The sequence below is a fragment of the Syngnathus typhle genome, linkage group LG17, assembly GCF_033458585.1.
Source record: "Syngnathus typhle isolate RoL2023-S1 ecotype Sweden linkage group LG17, RoL_Styp_1.0, whole genome shotgun sequence".
Taxonomy (NCBI): Eukaryota; Metazoa; Chordata; class Actinopteri; order Syngnathiformes; family Syngnathidae; genus Syngnathus; species Syngnathus typhle.
The window spans coordinates 3330933-3346521 of record NC_083754.1 but is presented as its reverse complement, the minus strand read 5'-3'; the positions used below and the strand labels follow the sequence as shown (position 1 = coordinate 3346521).

Below are 15589 nucleotides of genomic sequence, written 5' to 3'. Positions count from 1 at the left end.
TCTAACCCTATCTCTCTTCCGGCTGCTTCTTTTTTCATTAGCAAACTAGACGCTTTCATTTACGACGCCGCCGTGCTGAATTACATGGCCGGCAGAGACGAGGGCTGCAAACTGGTGACCATCGGCAGCGGTTACATCTTCGCCACCACCGGCTACGGCATCGCCATCCAGAAGGAGTCGCTCTGGAAGAGACACGTGGACCTGGCCATCCTGCAGCTCTTTGGAGACGGTGAGACGCGGCGGGGGGGGGGCGGCGCTCATCTGTTTTCTCTCCACATCTCAATGCGCCGAGCGGACCAAGGGCAATCCGCCTTACATCAGAAGCGAAGGGAGCAGATTGTTCACGTGGAGGCTCTGATTTATTGAAAGGTCCGCTCACATTGAATTTTCAAATAAGACGATTATGGCGGACCCCGTAAGGAAGGAAGGATTCAGACAGCTCTTGAGGGAAATTAAACCTCCTAACACCTCGGAATGACTGCAAGCCAATACTCTCTAAATGTTTCAAAAGCGAGATAGCGTTAGCTCATTGTGATCACACATCAAACGTCTTCTTCGGATTTATCGTCTCCCCTCAGCACAACTCGGAGGTTACGTCGGATTTATAGTCGTCTGCCCGCCACTGCTGCGTTGTTTTTGGGTTGCACGCAAAACACAGCTCGCAGTATTATTTGGTTTCCGACGACATCTTTTTGCTACTCGACGGGGGTTGCTCATTTGGGGATTATAGTTTCTGATTTCAAATGACTAAAGGGAAGAAAATTCGATTTAATTGTGGGTTGAGTTCAGTCCCTGCTTTCAGGGGATTGGACAACCATATTTGGAGCCTAGCAGCCATCCATTTACTATACTGCTTAGCTTGGACCGGGTCATAAAGAGCTGTAGCCTATTCCAGCCGACCTCAGGCAAAAGGCCAGCCGCACCTTGTAAAGGTTGCCAGTCAATCACAGAGTACATAAAGACAAAGTGGAAATTGAACCCGCTCACAAGTGTCTAAGTCTTTTAGTAAACAATCTTTTATAAAGACACACATGTCGGGTTGGTGAACTAAATCGAAATAATAAAATGAATAATAAAATCCGCATTAATATTGCAAACCCTTTGGAAGAAATATGTTCTTTATCACAATGGATAATAAAAGTAAAGGTGAGGCCATATAAGATGATGAGGAAAAATTAAATTGACTTGCAGCAAAGTGACCGACCATCAGGATAATTGAAGAAAAAAAAAAAAAACGGTTTAAGATGTTTGCGTAATGGTGTCAGTAATAGTTAAAATTATTTTTTTTGGTTTTTCCAAATTCACTAAAACATCCATCATGTCAGCTCCTGAACCATAGACCCTCCGGGGCCGGCTATCGTGCGTCCCAGTTAGCGTTGCCAGCATCGCTCCCGGTGTATTTCGACCCTGCATGGGTTTGGGTTTCCAGGTTTGTTTGTGTGTGTGAATTTGGGTCATCGCTTTCAACATGACAAAAGAGCATTGATTTTATTTTTATCACCTTAAAACAAGAGCGACACACTTGACTATTTAAAATAGCTGGCAAATGTTTTTTTGTTTTTTTCCCTTTTGTTGTACTACGAGCTTGTTTTTGTGTGTTTGAACAATGTCTTTCAAAAGTACGACAAGAACCAATCGGCCGTGTCTCCCCTCTGCTCTGGATTTCAATGTGACATTGCAACGCCTCACCCCCACTTGCTTCCCCTCCTGTTGGCCGAGAAAAAGATCAGACACGTGGAGATGTTTCTGTGATTACGGGCTTTATAAATACATTTATTTATTTATGTATTTATTTATTTATCTATCTATAGGTATTTATTTGTGTATTTATTTATTTATGTATTTATTTATTTAAAATATGTGACTATTTATTTATTTAAATCCTATGTCATCCAGAAAGCAGGCGAATATTAGTTTAGAATTTAGACAAATATTCCTGCCATCTTCCCCCCCCCCCCCCCCCGCTCCTCTTCTGTTGCATCATTCTCTTCTTCCCTGGTGTCCTCTAACAGGCATCATGTTATTGCATCACATCCCTTCTGCTTGCCACTTAAAACACACACACACACGGACGCACACATTCCCTCATGAATTATAAAACTATTCCCCGCTTATCATTGCGCCATGGTCCAAACTGACTGTTTGATCTTGATCCCCCCCCCCCCCCCTTTTCTCCTTGTTGTTGCCCTCCCTCCATTTTCTTCTTTCCCCTCTTCATCGTTTCACCACATCCAGGTGAGATGGAGGAGCTGGAGTCCCTGTGGCTGACGGGAATCTGCCACCACGAAAAGAATGAGGTGATGTCCAGCCAGCTGGACGTGGACAACATGGCGGGGGTCTTCTACATGCTGGGGGCCGCCATGGCACTGTCGCTCATCACATTCATCTGCGAACACTGGTTCTATTGGCAGCTGAGGTTCTACTTCATGGGTGTCTGCTCGGGTCGCCCTGGCCTTGTCTTTTCCGTCAGCAGGGTGAGATTAAGGCTTTTCATCCTCATCGCTGTTAAGGAATTGTATATATCCTTCGGCAAACTTTGAAAATTCCCAGGAATGAAAGTGTGAGCGATATGCAAAAAAAGTTAGCATAATATTCATTATTAATTCATTATTCAGCCCAAAAAAAAATGACAAGAAAATGTCAGCAAATTACCATATAGTGTGCACTCAATACAAACAAGCCCATCTTTAAATAGATGCATCTTTACACCAGTTAATCCCCAGGGCTCTACCTTAGGCCCCCTCAAATTTGATTGGCTTCATAGAACCTTTCTTTTTTTTTTTTTTTTTTTTTACTAAGACCATTCTGGTACCCATAAATGAAATATTGTCAAACTATTGAGACCAAATCAATGAATCACTCAAGCAAAATCAGTGGAAGGTGGATTACTCGATCGCAAAGTCACCCGAGGTGTTTGATTTGCATTCCAATAGTTTTGACACGGCTGCGCTGTAATTCACTGCGTGCCTCTGAAGGTGAAGTGCTGCAGGCTAAAAACGCACGTGGATAATTTACGGCAGGGGTCCACGAGCGGCGGCGGCTCGCTCCTTCTCGTTGATATGCTGCTATGGCACGGGGGCCGCAGAAAAACAATCCCGCTTTCTCATATTTCGTTATTTATGTTTTTAAACCACGGGTCCAACGAAACAGCAAGAAAGTAAGGAAAATAGATGATTCGTTTTGTAACAATATTTCTTTGCAATAAATTGTTCTTTAAAATGGTGCCATATTTTGAAGGGAAAATTTCACCAATATAAAAAAAAAAGTATCACTGTATAGTTAAATTAGCAGCGACAATATTTCCTGTTCTCCTTTTTTAATTGCGGAATTTCACGCTGAATTGTTTCTCATTAAATTGTACTCATGTTGTTAACATCCTCTTTAATAACATTGAACAAATCATTTCTGCCTGACACGACTTTTTAGTAGACTGAACATAAAATGTCATCTGCGAACATGTCAGGTGACATTGTATTAAATTTCCACGCGCAGGCTGTTCAGCGCACTTGTTTTTATGATTGCCGCATTAACACTTCTATGGGAACAATCGCGATGTGAGGGCCATTATGTTTCCCCGTAACATTCACTGATTGCTCTCTTTTGACCCAAATTACCTCCATTTCTGCTGCTACCTAAATGAAAGTCCACACGCAGCCAGATCATTTGTATGGAAACATATTCATTGAGCGATTTATTTGCATATGCAAATGGCAATCCTAGTAAAACAGCTGACGGTGGAAATTATATCTTTTATTTTTGCACAACCTATTGTGTCCCTTCTATTTACTTGACTCTTTTCTTTCTTTTTTTTCCCGTCTGCTTTTCTCATTTCACAGCTTAATCCAATAAATGTTATTATTATTGCTGCAATTAACATTTGAGTTTGGGCGTGGAGAAAATGAGTCATCTGTCACCCTCGGCGGGCGTCGCATGACTTCATGGTCGGTTAGCGCCTTTTCTAGCCTGTTCCCGCAGGCTACCTGTTCCTCGAGCCCCCAACCTGTACCGTTGCTGAAAATTAATGAAAAATATCGATTTGGGAATTTAGAACAATAAATATATTAGGGTTGTTAATTACTCCCTTTTTCCCTTCCTGTCGTCCTTCATTTGCATCGTGTATCAAGCAAATTATGATCTTGTGCTTGTCGGCACTTTATATGCACTCGTACACAGGGAGCAGCTAGTTATTTGTTGATTTCCTGCCTCTCTGTACCAGCTTAATCACTTATAGATTTTACCGTGATCCCCTCGAGAGGAAAAAAAAAACAAAAACACTGTTATTGCTATATGCCGAGCCTGCCCAAATAATCAGCTACTTTAATAAAAGGGCCAGCAGCAAAGTAGTCCATTTTATCAAAGAGCAGCTGCCGCATATGAAACCTGTGATTTCAAAGATTTGATTTCATCCGTATTAACATCTCAGACATTTGCTAGCGTGCGCTAATGGTGCCAATTTGTGTGCGTAAGAGCTTTCACACCGAGCTTCGCAATGATTGTTAGTGAGGCAAAGACGTTAGTGTCTGACTTTCAAATTTATCTGATTGAAGCAGGGTCGTACATAAGTGGGAAAAAAAAATAGAGCATTCAAAAGCCATGTGACCTTTGACTTCCAGCCTGATGTATCCGCTTTACTCGTGGACTTTCTTCCAAGCTTTATTTATGTTCGTCCTGACTAAAATCATTCCGTGCAATTGATATGTACCCTTACTGTCCCATCTGTCGAGCCTGCTTTGCTTTCCTGTACATTGGCTCGTATGGTGCATCAGCGGAGGCAAATGAAACGGTTTCTCTTTTTGTCACCGTCTCCTTTCCCTCGCTAATGGCGCTTCTTTCCCCTCACAGGGTATCTACAGCTGTATTCACGGCGTGCAGATTGAAGAGAAAAGCAGCTCGGCGTTGAACTCGCCGTCGGCGACCATGAACAACACTCATTCCAACATCTTGCGCCTGCTACGCACGGCCAAGAACATGGCCTCCGGGGTGAACGGCTCGCCGCACAGCGCTCTGGACTTCATTCGACGCGAATCCTCCGTTTACGACATCTCGGAACACAGACGCAGCCTGGCGGGACACTCGGACTGCAAGCCGCCGTACTTACCGGATGAGAACATGTTCAGCGATTACATCAGTGAGGTGGAGAGGACGTTTGGTAACGTCCACATGAAGGATAGTAATCTGTACCAGGACCACTACCTGCACCATCACGGTTCCACACTTGGGCTCAGTGGACCACCTCCCAACAGGCCCCATAGTTTGGGCAGCGCCAGTTCCCTGGAGGGCGGCATGTTTGACTGCGACAGCCTCGGAGGCGGGGCGCCGCCCATTTTCACCACCCAACCCTGCTCGGCACTGACCCACAGAAACATGAGCAAGTTTGACCTTCTGTCCGGACAGACTCCCCCCTCAGGACAAGGATTTAAGAGCGGTCTTCCTGACTTGTACGGGAAGTTTTCGTTCAAGGGAGGAGCCTCCAGTTCCACTTACATCCCCGGTCCGACTTACTGCGGAGGGAGAGGGGACGATGACGGGAATGTACGATCGGATGTCTCCGATATTTCCACGCACACGGTGACCTACGGGAACCTGGAAGGAAATGCCAAGAAGCGCAAACAATACCGCGATAGCTTGAAAAAGAGGCCGGCCTCTGCCAAGTCCAGACGTGAGCTGGATGAGATCGAGCTGGGCTACAGGAGAAAGCCGTACCACATAAGCCACCACCACTACCACAACCATCGCTCGGCCTCGCCCCCACTTTTGCCATCGGAACGGAAGCGAGGAGGGAATAATGACGCAAACTATCTGTTCAGAGAAAAGGAAAGCGTGAGGGACTTTTATTTGGACCAATTCCGTCCAAAAGAGGGCGTCCCTCAATGGGAACATGTCGATCTGACTGAGGGCACTGGGAATAGGGACGGCGGAGTACCAACTTGCACTTCTCTGGTTCCGGTGGAGGACTTCCTCAAGGGCAAACCCAAAAAGTCGGACTCGAAAACTGGCAGTGGATCTGGCTTGGCGGGCGGAGAGTGGGAGTGCAGGAACTGTCGGTCTGGAGGAGGAATGAAGCAGATGTCCATGCACGGAGGAGGCTACGGTATGAGCTGCGGCACCTCGGGGGGCGGAGGAAGCAGCCGCCCGAGCTCTGCGACCTGTATGCGCTGCGAAGGCTGCAAAAAGTCGGGAAACCTCTACGACATCAGCGAGGACAACAACCACCTCTTGGAACAGATTGGTGGAGGGAAAGGTGGGGCTCCAATCTCCCAGCCGCCATCGCAAGCCCAACAGAGGAGGAAGGGCGGCGGATTCGGCAAGCCACTCAGGCGGCAGCATTCCTATGACGCCTTTGTTGACCTTCAGAAGGACGACTCGGGCGGCATGGGGAGCATGATGGGAGGAGTTGGTGGGATGGGTGCTCCGGGTATGGGAGGCATGCTACCACCTCCCCGAAGCGTTAGCTTGAAGGAGAAGGAGCGCTACATGGAGGGCACGAGCCCCTTTGCGCACATATTTGAGCGTCACGGGGGTTCCGAGAGGGAACGGGAAAGAGACCGGGACCCTTCGTTTTATGGAGGTGACGGCCGATTCGGGGGCCTGTTCCGAGGAGGCGAGGGCCTCCATCGTCGCTCCGTCGGAGAGAGAGACATGAGAGACAGGGACAGGTCTTTGATGGAAGGTGGCGGCGGGGCGGCATTCTCTTTATCCAAATCGCTTTATCCGGACCGGGTAAACCAGAACCCCTTTATACCCACGTTTGATGACGATCAATGTCTGCTGCACGGAGCCAAACAATATTACATGAAAAAGCAACAGCAGCAGCAACAGGTTGCCAAAAACAGCCGAAGTGACTTCAGAAGCCAGTTGAGCACCACGTCTTATCTGCCCCCACCCGCCGCGCCAATGTCCAATGTGCCCCCGCGGTTCCCGAAAGAACTCAGCCTTGGTGGACTGAACCACCACGGCTCCATGCTGGGGGTGGGCCCGCCGCGACCCTTCAACGGAAGCAACGGCCACGTCTACGAGAAACTCTCCAGTATCGAATCGGACGTGTGAGAGACCGAGACTGGATTTGGGATTAGGCGTGGAATAGAGTTGTGTTAGGTGTGTTAGGAGATCAGGGATGTTTTTAAAGACACTGTCCACACACACACTGCATCTCTATCCCATACTGAGACTGGAATTTAAGATAAGCAAGGCGAGAGCCAAACGTGGTGTCAGAAACAGGATGCAAACTTGAGTAATAGAAAAATCTATATTTTGCAAGCAAATCTTGGTAAACACAAAACATCAGGACACCTTTGGTGAGACGGGGGGGAGGGGGGTGACCCCTCTCTCACAAATGGCCAAAGCTACTCTACTTTTATGTCCAGTCGCAGTTTAGAAAAACAAAACTGGGAAAATGCACTCAGCTCAAGCCTCGCATTTCATCCACCGGTGAAGCCGCGGTCGGCCATTATCGCTCATCTTAATTTGATATGGGAAGTGTGAGCGCTGGTGAGATTCGACGGCAGCCCGAGAGCTCCCGCTGAGCGCTTACGAGGGAAGACTGCGAGATCGGCGGGCGGGCAGAGCTAGCGAGCGAGCGGCCCATCTGGGCTCCATGAAGACATTGTCGCCTTGATGGAGTGGCAACACGGATGACTTGTCCCCCCCACCCCCCACACACTCCTCTTAAACTTTTGTTCTCCTCCCTTGTCCTCGTCCTCCCCCGACACCAAAAGAAATACAATCATGAATGATGATATTCTTCTCGAAAGAAAAAAAACAGGGTATAAGATCAACAATAATATTAATAACATTGTGAATAACGATTGTGTTAACACTGCTTATAATTATTATTATTATTTTTTTAAATGCTTTATTTTTAATTGGTGTGATATTCCATCCCTGTTTGAGTACTGGCCAGGTTCTTCAACCTCCAAGCCAGCAAAGACTGAACTCTTTAGTTACCTGTAGGACGTTTTACTTCACAGTACATATTTTCTCCTTACGGGGGGAAAAAAAAAGGATCTTAAAGACTCATACTTTGTTTTGAGCTATTTCAAATTGTTGTTCAGTCAAGAGCCTGAAAGCTGCAGAAGCTGAGAGAAAAGGACGTGCCTTAATGGTCTCCAATGGAAGTGTCCTCCTGTTCACATGGTCACGCAACGGCGCCATGACTTGGTGTTCTCTTCACGTAGGACAAAAAACTGCAGTATAAAAAAAATTTACAAGCGGTTGGAGAATCCGCCCGGCAGTGGTTTAGATACAAGATGCTGCAGAGTTTTATAACTTCGTAAAAATGATTTTATGAACCTGTACGCCAGTTCTATTCAGGATGTCCCACACTGTCTGGCAAGTGGCCCACTTCACAGCACGGCGGCCTTTCTACTTCGCTTCTTTTTTGATTCAGGTTACATGGTAATAGTCACCACCCGTTTGGCCTCTCACTAGTGTCCCAACATCTGTCGCGTTTGTGGGCCCGGATGGCAAAATTCAACCGAGGGGGGAAATCAATGATAGTCATAATACGTTGAGCGGAAGAACGGTCGCTGAGGTATCAGCTTTGACTGATGTAGATAATTATTATTTTTTTTCTATTTTTCAAAGCTGGCGAAGCCTCATTATTGCACAGGACCTTTACCTGTTGTAGGTTCAGGCACTCAGTAGACATGCCTTATCATCTCCATCACACACACACACCCTCCCACTTCACAGGAGCTGTCTGCTAATGACTCATCTTACTGTACAGAATACAAAAAAAAAAAAAAGTCTATGAGCTATTTAAAGGTTTGATCTTCAATTAGCTGGCGGTGTCAGAAGTTCAAGGGCTGCAAGAAATTGCGCAGGAGTGCTCGGCCAAGATTGGAGCTGCCCGAGTGTGCAGAGTGCTGACATCTATCTTATAACCTCATCTAAATGCACCGCTGTTATAGGTGAGTGTGTGTTGCGTGACTTGGATGATGCAAGTCACAATTTAATGATAACAGCACTTTTTTTTTTCTTTTTTTCCCCTGCATAGATTTGCTGATTACTATTCATAAATTCACAGATAACAATGTAATCGTGAGATTGATAGTTGTTAGCCTTAAATCAATACACCACCCGTACGACCATGACTCTGAATAAATAGACTGAGATCTCTGGAATTTTTATATGTACACATTTTCAGATCAAGTGTTATCTGAGAAGCAAGTAGGAATCTCCAGAAAAGAAGTAACACTTTGACGATGGCATCCGAGTCGGCGTTGGTACGTTTAAGCTTTTACTTGTAAATAGTATATTCCGAACCTCTTTTCACTTTGTACAGTAAACAGACAGACAGGATGTAACTTTCCATCAAGTTTTACAGCAATTTAAGAATTAAACTGATTTAAAAAAAAAAAAAAAAAATTACAAAAAAATTAAGACGGATACAAATGTGCAGAAACACCAACATTACTCATTTTAAGCGATGGAAGTCAACCTCTTTGTTTTACACTCGTGTTACGATAGTTTACCGATTTAATATATTGGATTATGTTAAGGTTTCTACTTTTTTTTTTTTTTTTTTCATATGTTCGCTCAAGTGTTTGAGGAATTGATAATTTAGCGTAGGTGTACACGTCTGGTGATATTAAAGAGGGACAGTTTAGTTTTAGCTCTAAGTTTCCCTTGAATTGTGTTAGATTCTCTCTTTTGAAGCTGAGCTAGACTTCATGCTTTTTCTCGCTCCACACATTTCTATAATACAATATTACATGTATGATATTTGAAGATAGAAGCAGCATATTGTGTGCTTTCATTTTAGGCAGCCATCCTTGTTCAGATCTTACGAAATCATTGTGTTCTGTTCGGGGGAGGAAGGGGGAGGGGGGTCATTTTTTTTTTAAGCTGGGCTTTAATGGTGATTGCACACAGAATTTAGAGCCATCGTGGGCCCGGCCTATCCTGTTCCCTCTTTATCATTGGGATAGATATCACTGTGGTAAAGAAAGATGTATGTATATAAATTTGTGTATGTGTGTAGAACACACAAGTGCACACTGATGCTGTTAATGTTGCTGAGGATTTTCGCCACAATAACGTGGAAAAGGAATTGATTTGAAATTGAAATGCATTGGTGCAACCCCTTATCAAAAGCATTTGCTTTTTTGTTTTGCTTGGCAAGAGTCAACTGTTGATTTATTTTAGCTCAGGTTAGTAGACTGACACTGAACTCATGCTTGGGAGTTGGATTTTTTTTCTCCCATTTGCTTTCTACTCCAAATGCTTGATTAATAAATCGGAAATATACAGTACATGGGCTGTGCATAATTGTATTGCACAAAATTCTTCATGCATGAGATAGATGGGCAATATTTTTTTGGATTCTTGAAACCTTAACATTTAAAACTGTTGCTACCTTAAAGCCATTACGGATTGCGAAGATGTTTTATATCATTTTAATCATGTTATTCTGTAAATCTAAGTTAATCAAGTTATTGTTATTAAGACAAAAACACAATCATGAATACATGACCTGCCATAGGCTAATTTGTGTAACAAAGCTAACTAAATAGATGCTAAATGCATCTTTTTTTTTTTTTTCTCTCCATGTGGACTTTTCATATAACTCCAAAATGGAAGGATGGACAGTACAACAAATTTGGTGGTGGCCTAAAAAGTTTTTCCCCACATTACGATGCATCTCTCCTCCTTATTTGCAATTGGCCCATGACCAAACAAAGTCACCTTTGTGCCGTTGCCATGAAAGGCTAGTGAGGGCTCGTCTACGGCTATTGTTTGGAAAGTCAGGATGCACACACACACACACACACACACACACCATCATTGAGCACCGCTGCCAGTTGGACAGTGAGTAAGATGCCTCATCACATCTTTTTGTTTCCCTTCAACCCAAATTGGTCCCAGCCTGGCTTCTCTGCACACGATCATGCCAAAACATTTTAAGAGGGTTCCTGTTAAGAAGAAAAGGGAAAAAAAAACCTGTCACCTTTTTATTTTTTACAAAACACGAGTTGGGCTAGCTTTGAGTTACGGGAACATCCTGGAGCTTGTCACCCCCCCCCCCCCCCCCCCAGCTGACATCCATGACAAGCGGATGACCGGCGTCAGTTAAAATATGTTTTGGGACGGGATTGTTCTGAATGATCTTTGTCAGGAGTATTTGTAAAAAAGCACCTCGGTGTTTAGCACCGGATTTCATCACATGCAGCCAGGAAGACTTAAACTGTGATACTAGTTTTACATCATACTAATGTTATCCTCCCAAGTTTTTTTTGCAGAATATCTTTGCTAACATTTGATGTTTTGTTGTTTGTGTGGGGGTGTGCGTGTTAATTTATACAAATGCATATCATTTTTAGTAATGGTAAAACTGCTCTGTTTCTCCATCATCCTAATTTCTAAAAGTGGCAGAAGGGGTTGCTACTAAATGTATTCCACATGGGGGGTGGGGGGAGGGGGAGTGAGTTTACAAAAGTACTCATTTCCAAGTAAAGATACACGACCTGATTCAATTGACTGTGTCTCGGCAAAATGTAAAATATGATCAATTGTATACCTAATTCTATACGCTCAATTTGCTCTTGGCCACAATTTTCTCGTTGTGGCCCTTTGAAATAACGCCAATATGTTTACATCATGATCACGGAAATTCCACGCATAAAAAATATTGTACAGGTTGTGTAAATACTATTAGAGAATACATTAACTTTTTTCTATGGAATCAAAGTAATCTCAATAAAAATTAATCATGTCATGGCAAAAACTGCAAAAATGCATTATTATGGTACTTCTAATAAGGATAAACACCTACAATTATAAGTGCTTAATTAAATAAGACTATTCTTTTTCTTTGTACATGAACAAAATGTGTTGAGTATTAATAATAAAATGCTATAAGTTTCATGCAAATGGTGCGGAGTCTTTTTAAGCTTTTGAATGTTTTAGTGTCGTTGTCTTGAGATGCAAGTTTCCTTTGTTCCGTGACCATGGTTGTATCTCAAATCACTTTTTCCTCATAGAACGGGAATGCCATTCATAATTCCTCCCCGTTTAAGAAGAACACTTCACGGGGATAAAGAATAAATGCCGGTGAGTATCAATGCTTGTTGTATTTTTTGTTTGTCTACATGTGTTGTTGCACCATTTGTGTTCGGCTATCAGCTTAAAGGTTTGTAAAATTTGCGACTGCTAAATGTTAGCATGTCAATGGAATTTTTCATGACATGTTAACATTAAGCTAATTTCTACTCACTAATAGATGAGCAGAGGAGCGGCGTGCGACAGAAACATGGCCATATGGTGGAGCGGGTGGGTCTGGGTCCATCCCCTCCACCATCCACATTGCTGCTGGCACTCCACAAAGCTTTGTGTGATGCCATCCAGGCCACTCGGAGTTGCTCTCATGCTGCTCTTGCCTTCTCCTTGCTCGGCAACAGAAATAATCCTGCTCCCATCTTAGGCTGAGGATGTAAATAAAATATGTACATATTGTTATGTCAGAAGAATGCAAACCTTCCAGTCTTCTCCACATGACATTGAGAAGAACGTTTATTCTGTTGCCACAAGTGTCATGTATTTCACTTGTAGCACTTGCAAATGTATTTAAATGTATGAATAATAATCAGGGAGCTCCATAAAGAATACAAGCCAAACATTCCAGAGTCAATCAAAACTGACGAGTGTTCAAAATCCTTTTTAAGCAGGATGTGAAAACGCCAGATGTTCATTAGTCATCTTTGAAGCTTAGCGAAAATGCAAAGTGTGAGTAATTAGCGCTTTTCGTGACGCCGCTTTGACCTCGTGCCATTTTGAATCCACCTCTAGTCAAACACCTGAATCACGAAGAAGATCAGGCCGTATGTTTTTCACGTCGGAGACGCTCTGGGATTGGCTGCACTGAAATAGCCGCTCGGTGTTCGTGCAAGATGAGTAGTTATCTGTCATTCTGCTTCCGCTTGCACGCTACGCCCTCACTGAGGACCGATTTTTTAAAATCCCGAACCAAGAATATAATACAGGCTACATCATAATTGTCCGATAAATTCCATCCAATAATCTTAGTCATCTTTTGTCAAGTTTGAGGAAATCTGTGACAATCTGTTTCTTCATTCATATCTTTAGGGCTCAGCTAAGCATCCAAGCAGTTCAACCTGAGCCTGGAGCAGCATTTTGTTGTTGTTCAAATTGTTGTTAGCCAGGAGCGGCCTGGTGAGCTCCCAGTCCTGCAGCTTCTGGCGCACTCCGTCGCCCTTCAGCAGCTTCTTGCTGTTGGAAATGAGAGAGGCTCCTGGGAAAGGGGAGGACAATGAACTGCTTTCAAAGAAAAAAATGATACTAACAATAAAAAGTATCAACTTTAATAAGCTACCGTATTTTCCGCCCTATAAGGCGCACCTAAAAACCTAAAATTTTCTCAAAAACCAACAGTGCGCCTTATAGTCCGGTGCGCCTTATATATGGACCAAATTCCTAAATTTAAACTGGCCCAAAGCATTGTGTCATGAAATCAATCATAAGTGGCCCGCTGAAGACTATGAATCATGACTCAAAAAGACTATGGATCATTATTTTATGATTATAAAGTAATTTGTTCCGTCTGAAGTTGAAATAAAAAAGATAAAATGGAGAATGATTTGATTTGGATTAAAAATCTGACATGATGCATTAATGGTGCGCCTTATAGTCCGGTGCGCCTTATAGGCCGGAAAATACGGTAATTTAAATGCATATACGTTATAATTTACAGATTATCTTGTCTGAACGGACTCGACTTGATCCGAAAGTTATTGGAAAGTCAGTTGTTGTTTTGCGTGGTCCTCCTCGCAAACAGCAAACAATACCTCTCGCCTTTGCGTTTTCACACTCACGTCTTTTAAGCGCCGTTATTCTTTAACATCATTTATATAGTGTATCAAAGCAGCACATCCTCTAACACCTCCAGTGAAATTTCCGTTAGTTAACACCGGACGGCACAAAGTGTCTGTTCTTTAACACGGAATGAGTCAGTGCTAACAATGCAGACAAAATGGCAGGTGTGAGGATGGACGAGAGGGTTGAATAATCAAACATTAAGAGCAAACAGCTCAACTTTTTTCAAGGGTTGAGCAGAGGGATACACGACCGTAAAGAAACGGACAGATGGAGTGAGAGGACATCAGCAAAGTGTGAGAATGTGGCGACGATAAAAGACAGAATGTGAAAGGGATGTGTTGAGGGAGAAAGGGTTAACGTAGACAGTAGAGGAAGATGGTTGCCCTGGCAACAGCAGCAAGCGTTTCTTTTTATTTTGTAGACTCACACTTAAGGATATATTCAAATTCTATTATGCATTGGTCCAAATCTCAGAGCTCATCAAGGCTTTTATGTAAGATTCAACGCAATAACTTCAATTTGGTGAGCTGCTGTCAGCTTTCACTTTTGCGAATCCACCTGACATTGACGGCAGCTCAGTGTTGCCGACAAAACCCTGTCACTCGTCTATCGCTGTTGCGTAGCCTCACATGACAGCCACCGTGGGAGTTGGGGGAGGAGGAGGACGACAGCATCCCGGGTCTGAGGTCAGCGCCACATTGCATGAGAAATATGTGAAAGCTTGTGTGCTTCAACGTGTGTGGGCTAATTTGCACGACATGGTCACAATTATGCTCCATCTAATGCCATTATGTGCTTTGTCCTCACTCCTAAGACAATTCAGAACAATTGAAACTTTTTTTTTTACCACATCATGCAATTCACAGTTGGAATCCCTGCAAAACCAGTGGCTGTCACTCGTGAAATCTGTGGCACGCTGCAAGTGCGCAGTGAAGGCTAGCATAGTTCACTTGATCCCGACCTAATCCCGCCCCAATTGCTTTGGTGCCTGTTGTAATAAAAAAGTGACGGAGGTCAAGTCGGCCCAAGAGATGCCAGGGTAGAATCCAGTCATTCTGGAACCTGTGATGGAAAAGTCACAAGGACAAAAGAGTGATTTTTTTTATTTATCTCAAACAAACATATAAATAAAAAATGTAATGATAATTGAAATGATTTGGATAACTGTGAAAGAAAGGATAGACGGCGGGGTATGAGCTGTGGAGCCCATAAGACAAAGTATTTTAATAGGGCAATAACTCACTTTTACCCTTCACTTTCTATCACCACTGATTTGAAATATGATTCCAATCTGTCCCTTAGAGCCTCGGTTCCATGGATCAATCTTCCAACCCTGAGCACGCAGCACGAGCCTCCGCAACAGGAACCTCGTTTGAATGGTTACCTGGCACTCATCTTTTCAGGTTTGCTGCATTGGATGCTGATACCTCACCATCCTCTTCTCCGCCTCCTCCTCCTTTGACTCTTTCACACCCTCCCTCCATCCCTCCCGGTATCCGTAGTGATTGGAGGCAGGGTTCTGTGGTTGCTAGGATACGAGGCGAGTGTGGCAGAAAGACAGCCTTGGTCTGCTAGTTGAAGAAGCGAGGAGAAATTAGGCGAGACCGCCCCCTGCTGGTAGCCAACGTGTACTGAATTAATCCAACAGCGTTGCTGAGCTGCTGGGACATTAGGTGAGTGCGCCCCCTGTTGGTTACTGGTATTAAAACCCGCATTCGCTGGAATTTAACGCCGAAGAAAATGTTGTCACTATAAT

General features: G+C 43.9%; 1 protein-coding gene across 1 annotated transcript in view; it reads left to right on the top strand.

Moving 5' to 3' along the window:
- Positions 1 to 7047, top strand: part of grin2ba (glutamate receptor, ionotropic, N-methyl D-aspartate 2B, genome duplicate a) — a 40516-nt gene extending 33469 nt beyond the window's left edge. The window contains exons 13-15 of the mRNA XM_061303570.1: positions 42 to 229; positions 2236 to 2474; positions 4843 to 7047. Coding sequence (XP_061159554.1) covers positions 42 to 229; positions 2236 to 2474; positions 4843 to 7047 — 2632 coding nt within the window. The remainder of the gene's footprint in view (positions 1 to 41; positions 230 to 2235; positions 2475 to 4842) is intronic.
- The last annotated feature ends 8542 nt before the right edge of the window (positions 7048 to 15589 follow it).